Source organism: Apteryx rowi, unplaced genomic scaffold, assembly GCF_003343035.1.
Source record: "Apteryx rowi isolate R43461 unplaced genomic scaffold, aptRow1 scaffold_332, whole genome shotgun sequence".
Classification (NCBI taxonomy): Eukaryota; Metazoa; Chordata; class Aves; order Apterygiformes; family Apterygidae; genus Apteryx; species Apteryx rowi.
Genome location: NW_020449775.1, coordinates 596,059 through 612,245, shown reverse-complemented (window position 1 = coordinate 612,245; position 16,187 = coordinate 596,059). Strand labels below are relative to the sequence as shown.

The 16,187-nt window shown below is 39.6% G+C and overlaps 1 protein-coding gene across 2 annotated transcripts; it reads right to left on the bottom strand.

The window, feature by feature from the left end:
- Positions 1–2,059: 2,059 nt before the first annotated feature.
- MED17 (mediator complex subunit 17) lies at positions 2,060–16,110 on the bottom strand. 2 transcript variants are annotated; one of them, XM_026071918.1, is made up of 12 exons: positions 15,836–16,108; positions 15,355–15,521; positions 14,518–14,737; positions 13,130–13,266; positions 12,952–13,036; positions 11,637–11,789; positions 10,629–10,759; positions 9,312–9,496; positions 8,574–8,711; positions 7,361–7,478; positions 5,880–6,039; positions 2,060–2,543 (listed from the first exon to the last, which is right to left on the bottom strand). In XM_026071918.1, exons 1-12 carry the CDS (start codon positions 16,065–16,067, stop codon positions 2,338–2,340), a joined length of 1,932 nt encoding a protein of 643 aa, XP_025927703.1. In that variant the 5' UTR covers positions 16,068–16,108; the 3' UTR covers positions 2,060–2,337. The 2 variants fall into 2 exon arrangements, with proteins under 2 accessions (XP_025927703.1, XP_025927704.1); XM_026071919.1 differs by lacking the exon at positions 2,060–2,543 and adding an exon at positions 4,122–5,365 and having other exon boundaries at positions 15,836–16,110.
- Between the last annotated feature and the right edge of the window lie 77 nt (positions 16,111–16,187).

Genomic DNA, 16,187 nt, shown 5'->3' with positions numbered 1-16,187 from the left:
ATCAAAGGGATTAAGGCATTTTGCGTTTAAACTTTTTAATTAAAGAGATGTCCAAGTTCACAGGATTGCTTTAGCAATCAGTCTAAAGGTCTTAATCATCCATTAAYGTCTCCATTTCATATGTTTAAAGATACATTACCAAGAAMTTCAAGATTCTCTCTCTCTCCAGTTAGGAGTCTAATATTCAGTCTGTTTTCCATTAGTGTTGAACACACAGGAATTCTCACTTTTAAAAGTCAGACTCTCAAGGTCTCTAATCACATTTTACAATGCTAATCTTTTGCATCCAAGCCTGAAAACCTTGAGGAATGTTTTTACTACTAATCCTTTATGCAGTGTTTGCAGCACAAGAGAAGTGTTCCTCTTGCATCCATTAGGTCTTTTCTGAAGGGGACAAATCCTGCAATCTGAAAAAGCTAATAGCTCCACCATGATCTTGCCAAAAAGGATATTTCTATGTGCGGACCTGTTTAGGGTAAGAAGACAAAAGTGTGAAGACACGTTTCAAGATTATATACTTATCTTCTAATCGAGTGAGACATTTGCTGTGTTGCGAGAGTCAAAACAGGCCTATTATAGTCAGAGGCACAACAGATGGATTTCCACCCACTGTTCAGTAAGTATAAACTCCTCTTTCTACCTGCAATCCTACAGTGTCACTAGCCAGGTATGGGAACAAGCATCACAAATGTTGCATAGGATTCACTCATCTTTCAAGAAGATAAAGAGACACACACACTATTTTCAACAGGTATTTTTTCATTTTCATGAGTTATCYAGGACAATTTATAAGAAACTGAAAGCAGAATCTTTTCTTTCCCGTAGTTCAGTTAGGCAGAAGTAAGTACTTCAAGAAACTGAAAATAACCATGTGTTGCATACTGACAAGTACTACCATAAGCACAACAGCTGCTTTGAATACACACTGAACAACAGCAGCTTACCACAAGCAGCTGCTTAATATACGTATTTCCCGTAGCTATTCTTTATTGCTCAAGAATGTAGCACCATAGAAATATGACGGTTCAATTCAAACCTGCTCTGCCATATGTAAAAAGTTCTTGTGTGTATGTATATATATATATATATATATACATACACACACACCCCTTATAAACACATAATATGAATATAATTCTAAACCAGTTCTACAGACAGGTTTCAAAAAGACCTTTAGTAATTAATTATCAAACAAAAGAAAAGCTTTGTGTAACACCTTAATAGAAACTGCAAGGCAGCTACAATTACAACCAAAAAACAAGTTACATTACCTCCTTGTTACTTTAAGAACTCAAAAAATGTCCTGGATGATAATCAGTACCGGGGCAGAAACAAAAGAATACCATGCCTGTAGAGATCCAAGATGTACTGCATGTAAGTTCCCAGCTTCTACCCAGTCATGACCTCTCACAAAAAAATTACCCACAAATTCAATTGTCAGGAGAATTCTGTAAGCAGAGAAAGACCCTTCCTTCTAATGTGCTTGCAAAAGACCGACAGAAATCACAACCAAAGTAGCTGACACCACGTAGACTCATCTGTGGCCACCAGAGGTAGGAAGCTTGCCACAAGCTGCAACTTCGTAACGCTCTCAAATCATTAATTAAATACCCCTCTCAAAAACAGAAATGGAGTGAGCAACCCAGAAGCCACACCAATGCACAGTTAGCACAAACCCCAACTCAAGAACGTCACACAGAGCAAAGACTTGTTGCCTGAATCTTAAGGTTTTTTTAACCTTAACTTTTGATAAGGGTGCTCTGTTTCTCCTCCTTTATCCCACTTCTAAATCAAACAAGTCCACTATCTTCCAGGATAGCCATTCCTGACAATACAAGTCACCGAGAGCTTATCAATAGCACAACTCAATTCTAATAATCTTCTTTCAGAAATGCCTGCAAAGATCCTACTGAGGAAAACATGCGGGGGGGGGAGGAAATCACTGAGCGGACATCTTTCATGCAGCAGAGGACTACAAAGTTTGACTTGATAGAAGAAAATTACATGAATTACTCGGATATAATGTTACTCTACACAGACACAGAGCAATCTCCAAAGATACAGTTCTGCTACTGTTTGAACTCTGTGYGAAACAGTAAATTAATATGTCATTTTATTTTTAAACTTTAACTGAAATGTACTTTTTCAAAAGTCATTTTTGTATGTCATTGAGAACATTTTATTATAAACATTACAATGGACATAGCTGTACAGGAAATTAATTTGTTTTTTCTTTCTTGTATTGCCCTATAAGTTCCATTTCCCTTTGTTGCGCTGGCAGCGATCCTTCACATGGCAGTAACAACTTGAAGCTGCGATGGAGAAGCTGATGGATTATTAGCACGGAGTTAGGGCAGCCATGAGGAGTTCCATTTTATATACGAAGTTGCGCCCTTCCATTTTATTCCACTGCACTTCCTTGAACGGCCCCCGAAGATGATTCCATTTGTTGTCTTGCAGTACATCACCTTTGGGGAGATCCTTGCATTGACTCCGTGGAAACTGAACCATAACTTTGCTGCCACTTTCAGGACCATTACGCACTGTGATGAACAGAGATTTTATGAGCACTTTACACTTCAGAAATTCCTCATACTATACAGCGCCCTTCATGTATGCTATACATTACTGTCTAGTCAACTACAAGCATGCTGGAAATAAACAAGGGAAGTTCTCTTTACATACATTATTTTATTAAAGGTATCTTTGCATTTGCTCTGATTGCCCACATTTCCCCCATGATTCTTGTTGCTTTAGTGCTGCATGTTCTTGGTTAGAGCAAACCAGAGAAATACAATAAAAAAAAAAAAGACTAAAAAAACCAAACCAAAAAAACAAAGGCATTTCTTTTTCCCCCAATGATGTCAAGAACTCCAAAATCTTTTTTGACAATTCTCACCTTGGATGTTTTGCTTACCACTCTGTTAAAATAAGTGCTTTCTAATTCTCCTGAAAGGAATCTATAATTTTTTTTTCCCTAGTGGATTTATCTCAAAGGCACAAGAATTAAGTCACTTTGTATTTTTGCTGCTTTTATCATCATAAAACTCTGCAAGTTTGGTGGGAGGGGGCTGGGTTTTTTGGTTTTTGTTTTTTTTTTTTTAAATAACTAGTTAGAGACTAATGCTCAGTTTTCCCAAACAGCACAATCAAACTTAGTTAGCAAGCGATGAAAACTGTGCTGCAACATCATTTCAGATTTTGGAAGCACAGGGGACAGACACCTTATGCTCTGATCAAAAGTAACAAACCTAGATCAAAATCTAGACCCAGAAGTGACTACCTCTGTAGTCTATATTATGTACATAAAGTTTTTACATTACATTTGGAAGGCCTTCTCAGAATCACAGAACAGCTGAGGTGGGAAGGGACCTCTGGAGGTTGCCTAGTCCAACCCCATGCTCAGGGCAGAGTCAGCTAGAGCAGGTTGCTCAGGACCGTGTCCAGTCAGGTTTTGAGTATCTCCACAGATGGAAACTCCACAACCTCTCCAGGAAACCTGTTTCAGTGTTTGATCACCCTCACAGCAAAAAAGCTTCTTCTTAAAAAATTTCTTGCATTTCAGTTCGTGCCCTTTGCTTCCTGTCTTTGTCACTGAGCACCACTGAGAAGAGTCTGGCTCCATCTTCTTTATTCCCTCAATCAGGTATTGATACACACTGATAAGATCCCCTCAACTCTCAACTTCTCCAGCCTGAGCCGTCCCTGCTCTCTCTGCCCGTCCATACATATATCAAATGCTCCAATCCCTTAATCTTTTTCATGGCCCTGCATTGGACTCACTCCAGTAGGTCCATGTCTCTCTTGTACTGGAGAGCCCAGAACTGGACACAGYACTCCACGTGTGGCCTAACTAGGGCTGAGTAGAGGGGAAAGATCACCTCCCTTGACAGGCTGGCAACACTGCCTAATGCAGTCCAGGATATCGTTATCTTCTTTCCCTTAAGYGTACATTGCTGGCTCATGGTCAACTTGGTGTCCACCACAACCCACAGGTCCTCTTCTCAAAATGCTTTCCAGCTGTTTGGCCCCCAGCATGTCCCAGTGCATGGGGTTATTCCTCCCCAGGTGCAGGATGTGGCGTTTCCCTTTGTTGAACTAAATGAGGTTCCTGTCGGCCCATTTCTCCAGCCTGTTGAGGTCCCTCTGAATGGCAGCACAACTACCTAGTGTACCAATCATTCCTCCCAGTTTTGTATAATCTGCTGAGGGTACACTCTGACCCACCATCTAGATCATTAATGAAGACATTAAACAGTACTGACCCCAGTATTGAACCCTGGGGGAACATCACTAGTGACCGGCCTCCAGCTGGATTTGGTGCCACTGATCGTGTCCTGTGAGACCAGCAGTTCAGCAAGCTTTCAGTTCACCTCACTATCCACTTACCTAGTCTGAACTTTATCAGTTTGTCAGTGAGGATGTTACAGGAGATAGTGTCAAAAGCCTTGCTGAAGTCAAGATAAGTGACATCCACTGTTCTCCCCTCATTCACCAAGCTAGCTATTTCATCAAAGATGGCTATCAGGTTGCTCAGGCATGATTTTCCTATCATAAATCCATGCTGACTACTCCCAATCACCTTCTTGTCCTTAGTATGTTTGGAAATAATTTCCAGGATTATTTTTTACATCCCCTCTCCAGGGATCAGGTGAGGCTGACCAGCCTGTATTTTCCTGGATTCTCCTTCTTGCCCTTCTTAAAGACAGGAGTGACATTTGCTTTCTTCTAGTCCTAAGGAATCTCTCCTGATCATCATGACCTTTCAAAGATACTCAAGAGTGGCCTCACAATGACATTGGCCAGCACCCTCAGCACTCATGGATGCATCCCATCAGGCCCCAAGGACTTCTGTACGTCAGTTCGCTTAATGTTCCCGAACCTGATCCTTCTCTACTGAGGGTAAGTCTTCCTTCCGGATTTTCCCATTGGTCAGGGACCTGGGATTCCTGAAGGCCAATAGGCTCATCTTACCAGTAAGGACAAAGGCAGAGAGGCAGAGTACCTCAGYCTTCTCCACATCCTGTCACCAGGTTCCCTCCCCATTCTGCAGCAAGTCCACATTTTCCCCAGCCTTCCTTTTGCTGCTGATATACCTGAAGAAGCCCTTCTTGCTGCCCTTCATGTCCCTTGCCAGATTCAAGTCCAGATGTGCTTTGGCTTTCCCATCCCCATCCCTGCATGCTCGGACAGTGTCTCTATAGTCCTCTTGGGTCACTGGTCCTGCTTCTATCTCTTCTGTGCTTTTTTTCAAATGTTCGAGTTTAGCCAGGAGCTCCTCATTCACCCATGCAGTCCTTCTGTCACCTTTGCATGACTTCCCGCGTATCAGCATGGACCATTCTTGAGCTCAGAGGAAATGATCCTTGAAAAAAAATCAACCAGTTCTCCTGGACTCTCCTTCTCTCCAGGGTCGTATTCCATAAGATTTTTCTAAGCAGATTCCTGAAGAGGTCAAAGTCTGCTCTCCTGAAGTCCAGGCCTGTAATCCTGCTATTTGCCTTGTTCCCTTCTCTCAGGATCCTGACTGCTTCTGCAATTACTTTTATGTATATATTTATATATTTTACTTATTTAATATATGTATTTATAATATATAAAATGTATATACAGGCTTTGTACGTCTGCTTCTAAAATCAGTCTCAAAACCTTTATAGAATATTTTGCTATAAATTGTCATTATTCTAGAAACAATCYCTTTTGCATATTGAATTGACACCTAAATAGAATCAATACTTTGCCAAGTAAGCAGCTTAATGTAACCATAGTATATTACCTTATTATACAAGCTTGAAAATATTTCTTAAAATTAGCAYAGAAAAAAGGTATATAATACATATATTTGTGTATTTTATATATATTTGCAAGAGAAGTAATACCTGAAATGGCATAGTCTCCATTCGGTGATGCTACAGTTATTGCTGACGCATTGCCAATACTCTCCACCGGCCCCAGACCAACGTGATTACTGAAACTCAGCACATGCCATCCCATAACTTTTGCCAACTGCTGAACTGCATGTACTTGGTGCTGTGACATCTGAAAGATAACAGAGGTTTGTCTTCTCTAATATTTGCACCACAGAATGAATTACATGTTAGTTTTACCCATCTTTTTTCTTCTGCTGCACAGTAATTATTTATAAAAGTGACTTTGTGTTATATGTTCTCTAGTTTAAAAAAATACCTTTAGTTCATTTGAAATGCTTATGCAATATACATGCCTTAGAATAGTTCCTTTGCAGACAGAGAAGATCACTGTATTAAGCACACACACAAGTTACACAGCTAGATAAATCTTTCATAGGCATATGGGCTTTTGCATTTTATTTAAGTATTACTTTCAATAAACCAAAACCTTTATGTAGGTCTCAAGAACTTATCAATGTGTTACAAATAGGATTTTGAAACAATCCTTTCTTCTTGGAAGTGAGGAGAGACCTCTGCTCTATTTGCAAGAATAAGTATTATCATGGCAAACTCAAAAATCAAAGTTGAGGTTCTCAGATGCATGATATCCCCACTAATGTTCAAGTGTAAGTACTGCACAGTTCCTAAGAGCTAATATTTTTCCTTATCAAAATTTAAGTCTTGTAACAAGGAAGAACATAGCACTGTTYAGCCAAGCGGTTCTCCGTGAACTAGTCTTGATCAAATTAATACCCTCAGAAGAATCTGTTTCAACTAGGGTTTTTTGTGGGTTTTTTGTGGTTTTTTTTTTTTTTTTGTGTGTCATGGAGTTTCACGTAACAGCAGCAGGACAGCCACTATTACCAAAGACCTGTATTTTGACTATTTATAATGCATATTAGGGAGACTGTCACTTCTGAACAAATCCAGCAGCTTGCCCTAAGCAATTAAGAAACTGCACTTCATTCAAATATCAGCTGATTTAGTAATGGCTAATGCAAGGTGAACATTAACACAATAATGTTGAAATGACAGTAATTGTGGGCCCATTAAGATCTCTACTCCAGATAGGATTTGGCCATAAGTTTCATATATAAAAAACTTATTGTCTGCTATGACTCTCACTGACTCGTTCTGAAGTCAGCAAAAATCTTAGTGCTCCCATGATGAGTAGCACTAACAAATGTACTATTTTAAATAGGAGGAAAAAAAAAACCTGATTAATACTACTGACCTTAATAAAAACTGGCACTGTGTTTCAGTACTAGTTGCTAAAGTCAGTATATAAACAGACTGAAACATTTAGTCATCCACTTTCCTATTTGCAATATTTTTATTTGAAGTTTTCTATTATTTTCTACAGAGATAAAGGGAAGATTCTAACTTCTTAAACAGAACTTCTGTTCCCCAAAATACTACAATAAAGGGAAGAACAATGTATAAGAGTCTACCTGAGATAAAAGGAAATCCTGCAGTTCTTGCTCTTGATGCGACAACGTAATAACTCTTCCATCTCTATGCACTACTCTGATCTGTTCAACTCCGATGTTCAGTTGTAGTTGAATGGATCTTTGAAGACAAGATGCACACTTATTGAAAATGTGTAACAGCACTTAAGAAAGGTATYTTGTTCTAAGAACACAGAATTCCATTAACTGGTAAGAACTCTAAGATGAAGATGGTACAAAGCCTGCGGAACACAACAGCGACACCAAACATTTCAATTTCATCAGTCACCACAGCAGCGCTCCCTATATTGCAGGACAGGTGTATCGTATGGCAGGTTCCCAGACCCCGTGCACTGCTTTTTCAGGTCAASGAACTTGCTGAAGTACCTCACAACTTCCTCCCTGCCAATATGACCAGGTTTCCCTTCAGAGGTGCGTGGGAAAATGATGTGAATCCAGGGCCTGTTCTATTCTGCGGCCAAGACTTGGCCACCACATGTACCCTGGGACCAGGCCTGGAGACTGCACCAATGAACACATCTGTTCCACAGTGAGGAAAGTGCCAAAGAGGACTACTCAAAATGGAAAAATGAAGCTGAAGCAACCAGTTCATCCACTGTTACAGATTAGTTATTTCATTGCCAGTCAGCATGCAGACATTCGTTTCTGGAACATGAAATCTCCTATTTCAATGACAGTGTGCATAATTAATAGAATGAATTCCAGCTAGTTTCATGTTTTAGTGCCTGTGTAATCAAGTTAGGACTGAGCACTGACTAGCTCTTCATAAATAGATTGGAAGCTTAGAATCCAGCACATCCAAMGGTACTTTAAATCCTGATATCTCAGTCTGAAGTAAATCCCTCCTTAAACAACCACTTTCAGCTTTGATTCCTTCTTTGGAAAACAACAACCACCACCAAACACTGCTGGTTAACTACTTACTAAGTTTCTTTGTTAAATGCAGTGTAAGCTGGGTGAACAGCTTTCTGATGGTGGCTGTTCTCCCCACCATCCAGAAAGCAGTGCTTACAGGTAAACCCTGCTTTTAAGTCATACCATCTTCAAAAAAACACTCACACACAAATAACGCACTTTTAGTGGTCTGTTTGAAGCTGGATCTAAACCTGCAGAAAAACAACTTTAGTATACTCAGTCACTGTAGTCTAAAAGCAAGCTTCTACAACTAGAAAAATACATGCATTTTTATACTTACTTGCATATCTGCTCATATCCTTGAGAAGTTATTAGAACTTTAACACTGGATTCATAAACATCATTTATATTTGACCAATGAGCCTGAATCTGAGGATCCTCAATACGACTGGCCAGACTGTCGATGGTTCGAGCAGTTCTAGAAAAGAAAGACATATTCCACCCACAGTAATCTAGACAGTTTGTGCAGTTATCTTTGCTTACAGGAAATGAGTAGGTTATTAGTTTGATTTCTTTGTGGCATACAAAAGAAATATAAAAATTTTACAGAACCATGTAAATCAGAGTTCTATTTGAGCACTTGAACTGCAGATGAAGCACACTTGTTTACTCTRTTTCCTATGCGTCCTGCAGAAGTATTACAATTATATAATTCAGTAYTGGCTATTTGATTTTTCCTTAATACTGCACAGCAGAGAATATTAAAACAGATTTATGCAGTCCCTTAAGAGAAGCAGGGACAGCAGTCTATGTCATAACTGTAACAAGCAGATTTCAAAGTAATCTGAACTTTCCTTTCTTTTTTTTTCTTTTTCTTTTTTTTTTTTTTTAAACTACCTGGTGGTTATTTGCACATATTTGATATGTTATTGATTCTCAGTACTTAAAAATAAACACTATTTTAATAGTCAAGGAAAAAGAAAAGCAGCTAGTTTTAAGAACACTGAAGAAACAATCAACTGTGGTCTACACCATGATACATTTTATTGTGACTTGAACAAGAACAGGTGTGACCTACCTGCGTCTCAAAAAGATATGCTTTGCCTGCTTTATTATCTTTTCCAGAAGTCCTTCATTGGACTGTAAAGAACTGATGTCATTTTTATCAAATGCCTGGGGTCCTGCTAGCCTCATTCTCTTATGGCCAAAAGGTGCACTAGCTGGATGTGGCATCACTGTTGAGCTCAGAGTTTGCTTGTGACACTGCAACAAACAACAGCTGTTACAAGAGAAAGTGACCAAATGACAAATCTGCAGCAAGTAATAGGTGTACTACAATATGCTGCTTCACACACTGGTTCAAAAAGCGTTCAAAAAGTGTTCAAAAAGTGCATTTTTCTTTTTCTTTTTTTTTTTTTGCTTTATGCATTTGACAGCACTTTATATAAAGCCAGCTTTACACTTACACTTTGCTTTCCCGGTTTATGTGGATCTTTCAAAACTTAATGGAAAGAGAAAGCTATTAAAAAAAAAATTGCAAAGTGCAAGTCAATAAAAAATTGGCAGTGTGGCTCCTACACATCCCAGAGCCTTAGGGAATAAGTCTCTGAAGAAAGACAGATTGGTCAAACAGAAATAAAGGAAGCACTTTACAGACGAAAATTGAGGTACAAGAAGATTTAGCAACCTGTTCAAARTTAGGGGAGGAAATTTGCAGCAGAGCTGGGCACTAAGCCAACAACTCATGAATTCTGTTCAGTGTTTAAACTACTGGACTATTCCCCATGACTGTACAACTTGTGGAACCACGCTCCAGGGAGATAAATGCTCTSTAGAACATGGTTTCACAACCACTTGGACATCTGAAATTGAGCTCCCTTCCTTACCTGAACAGACACAACCTCAGCCTTCTACACCACATCCTTCCACTAGATTAAAAGATTATAAGAAAATCTAAAACACTGAAGCAGAGAAGTGGACCTCAAATGAAACAAGTTATTACAATAATTGATTTTCATAATTTTCATTCCTAATGGGAGTATGGTTTGAATAGATGCTCATTTTAAGTGCTTGACAAGCAGTAATTAGACACAAACGAAAAAGGGAGACTAATGAGCTGTACTGAAAAAACATCGAATGGCTGCTCTTCTGAAGTSAGCAGCTGGGCCTGAGGTTAAGTCCAGAACCAGTGTTCCATGGAAGCACACCTGGAACTCCCTAATCACTCATACATATTAAAACTGAACCATAGGTCGCCTTATACAAATAGAGAGAAATCGACTGACCTCTAGTGGTATTCTGTTGTTATAACATTGTCACAGGCGGTGTGAAATTCTGAGCAAAATCAACAAAAACAAAAACATCCCTCTTCAGTACTTCACCATAAATGCATTACCTCTCTGATAAGCTGATGCAAATTATGTTCCAGAACATAGAGATGATCCTCTGGATTCTGTTTTTCAGAAGCAGATTTTTGTGATTTTTTGTCATTGGAAGAGTGACACAAAGAAATAGACAACTGCAAACCTGTATACAGCAAATAAAGTTAAAAAAAAAAAAAAGAANAAAAAAAAAAAAAAGAACACTGACAATTTTCAAGTAGCTACCATGAACTTTTTTCCTTCACCTTTTAGAGTCATTGGTTTTACAACTGTATTTATGGTCTCAGAAACAAATCCAACAATGATGTCTGAGAACACAGCACCAAAAGTAGCTGAGACTTGCTATTCACTGAAGTGTTGACAGGTCAACTACTAACTTAATAGGCATATTTCACATCCGATGTCTCTGACTCAGTCAGACACAAAAAAGGGAAGTCCCAAGATAACACACAGAAGGAATGATTTACCATCCTATCTATTTTTAGAAACCCAGAAATATATTCTTCATATGATATACTCGCTTGCATACCCCTTGCAGGAACAGAGGATTCACCAGCCAGCTCTGAACCGTCTTCATGCTATTTAACCATCATCATAGATGAATAGAAAAGTACTGGCCTTAGCTCTTCTGAAGGCCCTTTAACCCAAATCAAATCTTAAGTTTTTTCTGCACGCAACTCAGGGGCAATAACTTATACACAGCTCCAAGTTGCGATATGCAAAGCATTACAGTTGACAAGACAACTTTAAATACTAGTGTTAAAAAACCTCACAAAATCCACACAACAATAAAAAATGAATAAATCAGAAAATAAAGTGCATTAGTTGGATTTTTCTATAACTACTCAGAAAATTCAAATTCAGAATTCAGGGAAATCCCATTCTTCAACAATTCTGAAGAACAAGGAGATTAACACTCTTTCCTAAAAAAGTCACATAAATCAGAATTTCAGTCTGGATTTAAGCAAATAATCCTCTACTTCCACATTCTTAGGACAAGAAGAGTCTTAAAAAGCTTCTACCTGGGAAAGGCTGGGAGATGATTTGATTCTTCACAACAATGTGAGGAATTTGTGATTTAATTTGAACAGCTTCTCGTGACAGCTGGGCAAAAATTTCTTTACATAAGAGAACATTCTGTGCAGTCTCCAATTTCGTCTGCCAGTGTGGAGAACCTGAAAATTTTAAATCATTTTTTTCAGAAGAAAAGAGTAAAGAGGAGCTACTTCCCCCCCCCCCCAATGTCAGGTACTGAGCAGTAACCATAGGGCATCAAACAAACAGACCAGCTAAAATAATAAGCTAGTCAGCATCTTCTATCCAAACTGAATCTTTTTAGAATTTTACCTCAGTTAAACTTAATAAAAACATGAAGAAACAAAAGCATAAAGAAAACATTAGTAAATTTTACTCAGAATTTACATCTGTATGTTGTGAACTGCTACTGCCTTCTGGAACTGCACGCTATATTCTCAGATATTTTGTGAACACTGCCTATAGAACCCCTGCCTTCATGACTTGCAGCTTTATTAAATTCACTCTGCAAAGAACCACCAAATAATGTTAAAATTTAGCTGCCTGATGCTATAGGCCAAAATTCTTGAAAACTCTGGTCTGAATAAATACACAAACTCTATATTGTACCCTGAATGCCATGTAAAACATCTACATAATACAGCATCCTGTCTATATTCAAGACAGCACAAGCAACTGTGGTCACAGACCACTGTGAAATAAAATCCTGCAAGAATCAAGTTCTTTTTAATCCTGAACAGTTAAGGATTAGTTTATAATCCAAAAATTAACAGCTTCAGATACTGGCCTGTTTCAAAAGAATCAAGCTACTATCTGCCAGGTGAGCTGTTGTAGTCAATGCCCATGCTGCCAGCACAGTCTCAAATTCAGAGAAAACATGTGAGCCACGGCAACAAATGATGCCTTTTTGGACAAGATTAAGAGTGAACAGATGGCCATTTAGTTCAGTTGAGCTAATAGGTTGTTACTGGCTGAACCGAAGTAACTTGGTTTACTTTCGGTTATGTGCTCAAGCTCTTAATGACTGGCACACRGTGCTCCAGAATATCTGAATACAATTTTAAGAATTTTATTTCAAAAATGGAGTAAATGCATATGAAACACTGAAGGACTACTAACACTTTGAATGTGTCATGTTTCCAAAATCGAGCAGCATCCTACAAACAGAATTTCACTTTAAATAAGAACAAGAGAACATTATTCTTCACTCTTCTTTCAAGCTCTATGCAAGTGTTTTCAAATGAACATCATACGCAAACATATTTCTTGAGAATGTGTTCAGAAAACAACATACAGCCATACCTGGTTTTGATTTTGGCATGGGTCTTTTAAAGAGATTAACTGTCCCGAGGTCACCAATGTCTGGAGCTTGTTTCTGAATAGAAACCTGTGAAAGAAAAGGTTATTCGCTGTTTGTTCTTTATTGCAAGTGTACAAATAACAAACAAAAAAACCCACACCATATCTGTTTCTAACAAACCTTTATATAGGCTGATCCCTCCAAATCACTTGGTATTTGAACATCCAGAGGACAGTAATCCTCAGGTATCTTTTTATCCAGGTCAATGTCAGTGTTCTTTATCACCTCAAAGGTGCCGTGATGAAGAAAAAGGGAACCTAGTAAAAGAACATACATGCTATATAGCATCTTTTGCAAATAAAGAAGCCCATAAATACATATTCTTCTGAAACTAGAGTATAAGTCTCCAAATCTTCATAGTTTGTGTAAGATATTACTAGCACTTGACTCAAACTACTTCTTAAAAGATATACATAAATAAGAAAGCTGTTTAGTGCAGCATCTTCTCAGTCTTCCAGTGTGCAATGTGCAATATTATGCAGTAAGTTTTCAAGCAGTATTTAATAATTATAGAACAAAAACAGTGTTTTAAAATCATGTCAGTAGATGTAGGGAAGAGGAGGAAAGTTATTTGGTTATTAAAAAAAAAAAAGTTCAGTGCCTGAATTTTTGCCAGCAGGTAGCTACAGGTATATATACTTATTGATTTAAAGTGATACTGTTTATGTTTGGCGTGCAGCCTTAAAACTATGACAGTGTTGAGCCTGTAAAAAGCAACCCTGCAGCCACTCACTCCGGCCGGTGGGGCTGATAGAAGTAGATGGTTACATCTGACCTAGTTGCATCCCTTTCACATGCAAGACATAGTTCATCTAGCTTAGGAAGAATCATCCAAAAAAGGGCATATCCCAGGCTACATCTACAACTTCTTCATTAACACAAGATGAGTAACACCCTAAATTGTCTTTCCCCCCTTCACTGACTACAACAGGACCCTAGCATAGGCTAGTTCAGGTGTCTGCATTGTATCTACACGTTCATTTTGGTGAGATTCTGTATTCAACCCTGTATTCCATACTTGGTTCCAGAATTCTGGGTAGGTTCCCTTCTCCTACTGTAATTCATTTAGTAATATATTGGCAGGCCCAGGATCAATTCTCAACAGTGTACAATTTAGGATACTGAATCCGTGTCTTCACTCAGAAAAAAAATGCARGATACTCATTTTTTTTAAATTCTTTATAGACTAAACATGGATAAAAGCCAAAGACTTACAAGATCTACTTGTCCACTGATCAACCTCATTGCCAATGCAGAACTGCTCCTTAACATTATCTTTATTAAAACTCTAAACATTTGGCCTTTAAAAATCAACTTTCTCCAGTTATGAATGAAAAGATACTTCTCATAATAAACAAGTTTCCTCCCCCTTCTCCTAATTATAATTATCACAATCCTTTTGTTATCTACATTTTTTTAATAAATTTATTCCATTTCTGTTTTTCTAGTTACCAAAAATACTTACTAGAGATAAAAATATTAATTCCTGAGAAAATACTACTATATACCTGCACTTCTGTAGCTGAGGTCACCAAGAATTTTGTCTCCCACTTTTCTCAGCTTCCAGTGTTGTCTCAGCCTCAGCAGTTCAGAGTTGAAGTCTCTTTGTCGTTTATTTTCCTGGTTTTCTGCAACTGATTTGGATAATCTTTCTGCTCCTTTCAACAGGATTTGGGCTGCTCCTGCTAATGACTTCTTCTTTGAAATTAACTGTAAAAACTGAGGATTCTAGTAGCAAGAAAAAAAAGCTACTTTTATCTTAATTCTCCAAAAATTATTAGAAATTGATTGACAGTGACCTGCAGTGACAATGACTGATAAATAGCTTTTACTAGATGTTCAGAAACTTATTTGAAACTACTTTCATGTCAGTGTTACATGGCCACAAGTAGCATTTTGACTGAGCTTCAGCAAAGAGGCCTTTGAAACCAGTCTTATGTCCCTTTCTTAGTCTTCCCACTGACCCATAGCACACTATACCAAGACAATGCAATGAATATTTTGCTAAGTTTTGTACTTATTACATAAAAGAAATTCCAGTGAAATAAAATCTTCAGTATCTAGGCAATGGGCACAAACTGAAACACAGGAAGTTCTGTCTGAATCTAAGAAAAAAACTGTTTACTGTGAAGGTAACTGAGCACTGAAACTGGTTGCCCAGAGAGATTGTGGTTGAATGTCTCCATCCTTGGAGATATTCAAACCTGTCAGGCCAGGTTCCTGAGTAGTTTGCTGTAGGTGACCCTGCTTGAGCWGAGAGATTGGACTAGATGATGTCTAAAGGTCCCTTCCAACCTCAGCCATTCTGTGATTCTGTATGAGCTATGCCATAAGCTGCACTGTACCTGCTTTGGAGGAAGGGGATCCTGCACAACTGGATCCAGAGTCATGAACTTTTTATCCTTGACAATGCTGAGAACATCATAAAGCACGCACATCTCAGTCAAGGCACTTCTTAAGTTGTTCCTCACTGAATCCCAAGGCCAGAGGGATGGCTGAAACTTTACCAACCCTAAGAAAAACAAAACAAAAACAACAAAAAATGAAATAAARGTTTAGAAAAAAAGACATGGTGTAAGGCTGGTTCTTAAACCACTGCCAGGCACTAAGAGGATGAAAAAGACCGACGTCCGGATCTATCCTCTTCCTCTCTGCCACTGCGATTTGTTGGCTACAGTCACCAATACCGATCTGATCCGCAGCCAGCCAAGCGGAAAGGYGAGCCGGGCCCAAGCGCCGCGGGGCTGCGAGCCGGGCAACTCCAGCCCTCCGCGGGCCGCCGCGGGCTGCAGCTCGCCGAGGGAGCCGCGGCCCGCCGCCCCTCACCTTCCTCATCCTCCGCCTCGCCCGGCTCGGCCCAGGCGCGGCCCGCCGAGCCCGGCTCGTCCTCCTCGGATCCGGAGCCCTGGCTGAAGTCGATGCGCTGCGCCAGGCGCGCCAGGTTCTGGGACATGGAGAGCGGCTGCAGGTAGGTCTCGCTGCCATCCAGCCCCACCTCCTGCACCTGCTTCTCGCACGCCGACTCGATGCTGATCCGCACCGCCGACACCCCCGCCATCTTGGCGCCACCTCCGCCGTGGCCCCGGCTGCCGCGCCTGCGCGCCCCGCACCGCGGCTACGGGTGCCGGGCGGGGACGAACAAGCGGCAGCGCGGAGCGCGCCCTGCGGAGGCGGGAGC

Bases quoted from the DNA above. Each gene is read 5' to 3' on its own strand.
- MED17 (XM_026071918.1), bottom strand. From the start codon at position 16,067: ATGGCGGGGGTGTCGGCGGTGCGGATCAGCATCGAGTCGGCGTGCGAG. The intron at 15,522-15,835 runs GTGAGGGGCGGC...TGTTTTTCTTAG, and splicing joins CGAGGCGGAGGATGAGGAAG to GGTTGGTAAAGTTTCAGCCA. The intron at 2,544-5,879 runs GTATTACTTCTC...TGTTCATCACAG, and splicing joins TGGAGACTATGCCATTTCAG to TGCGTAATGGTCCTGAAAGT.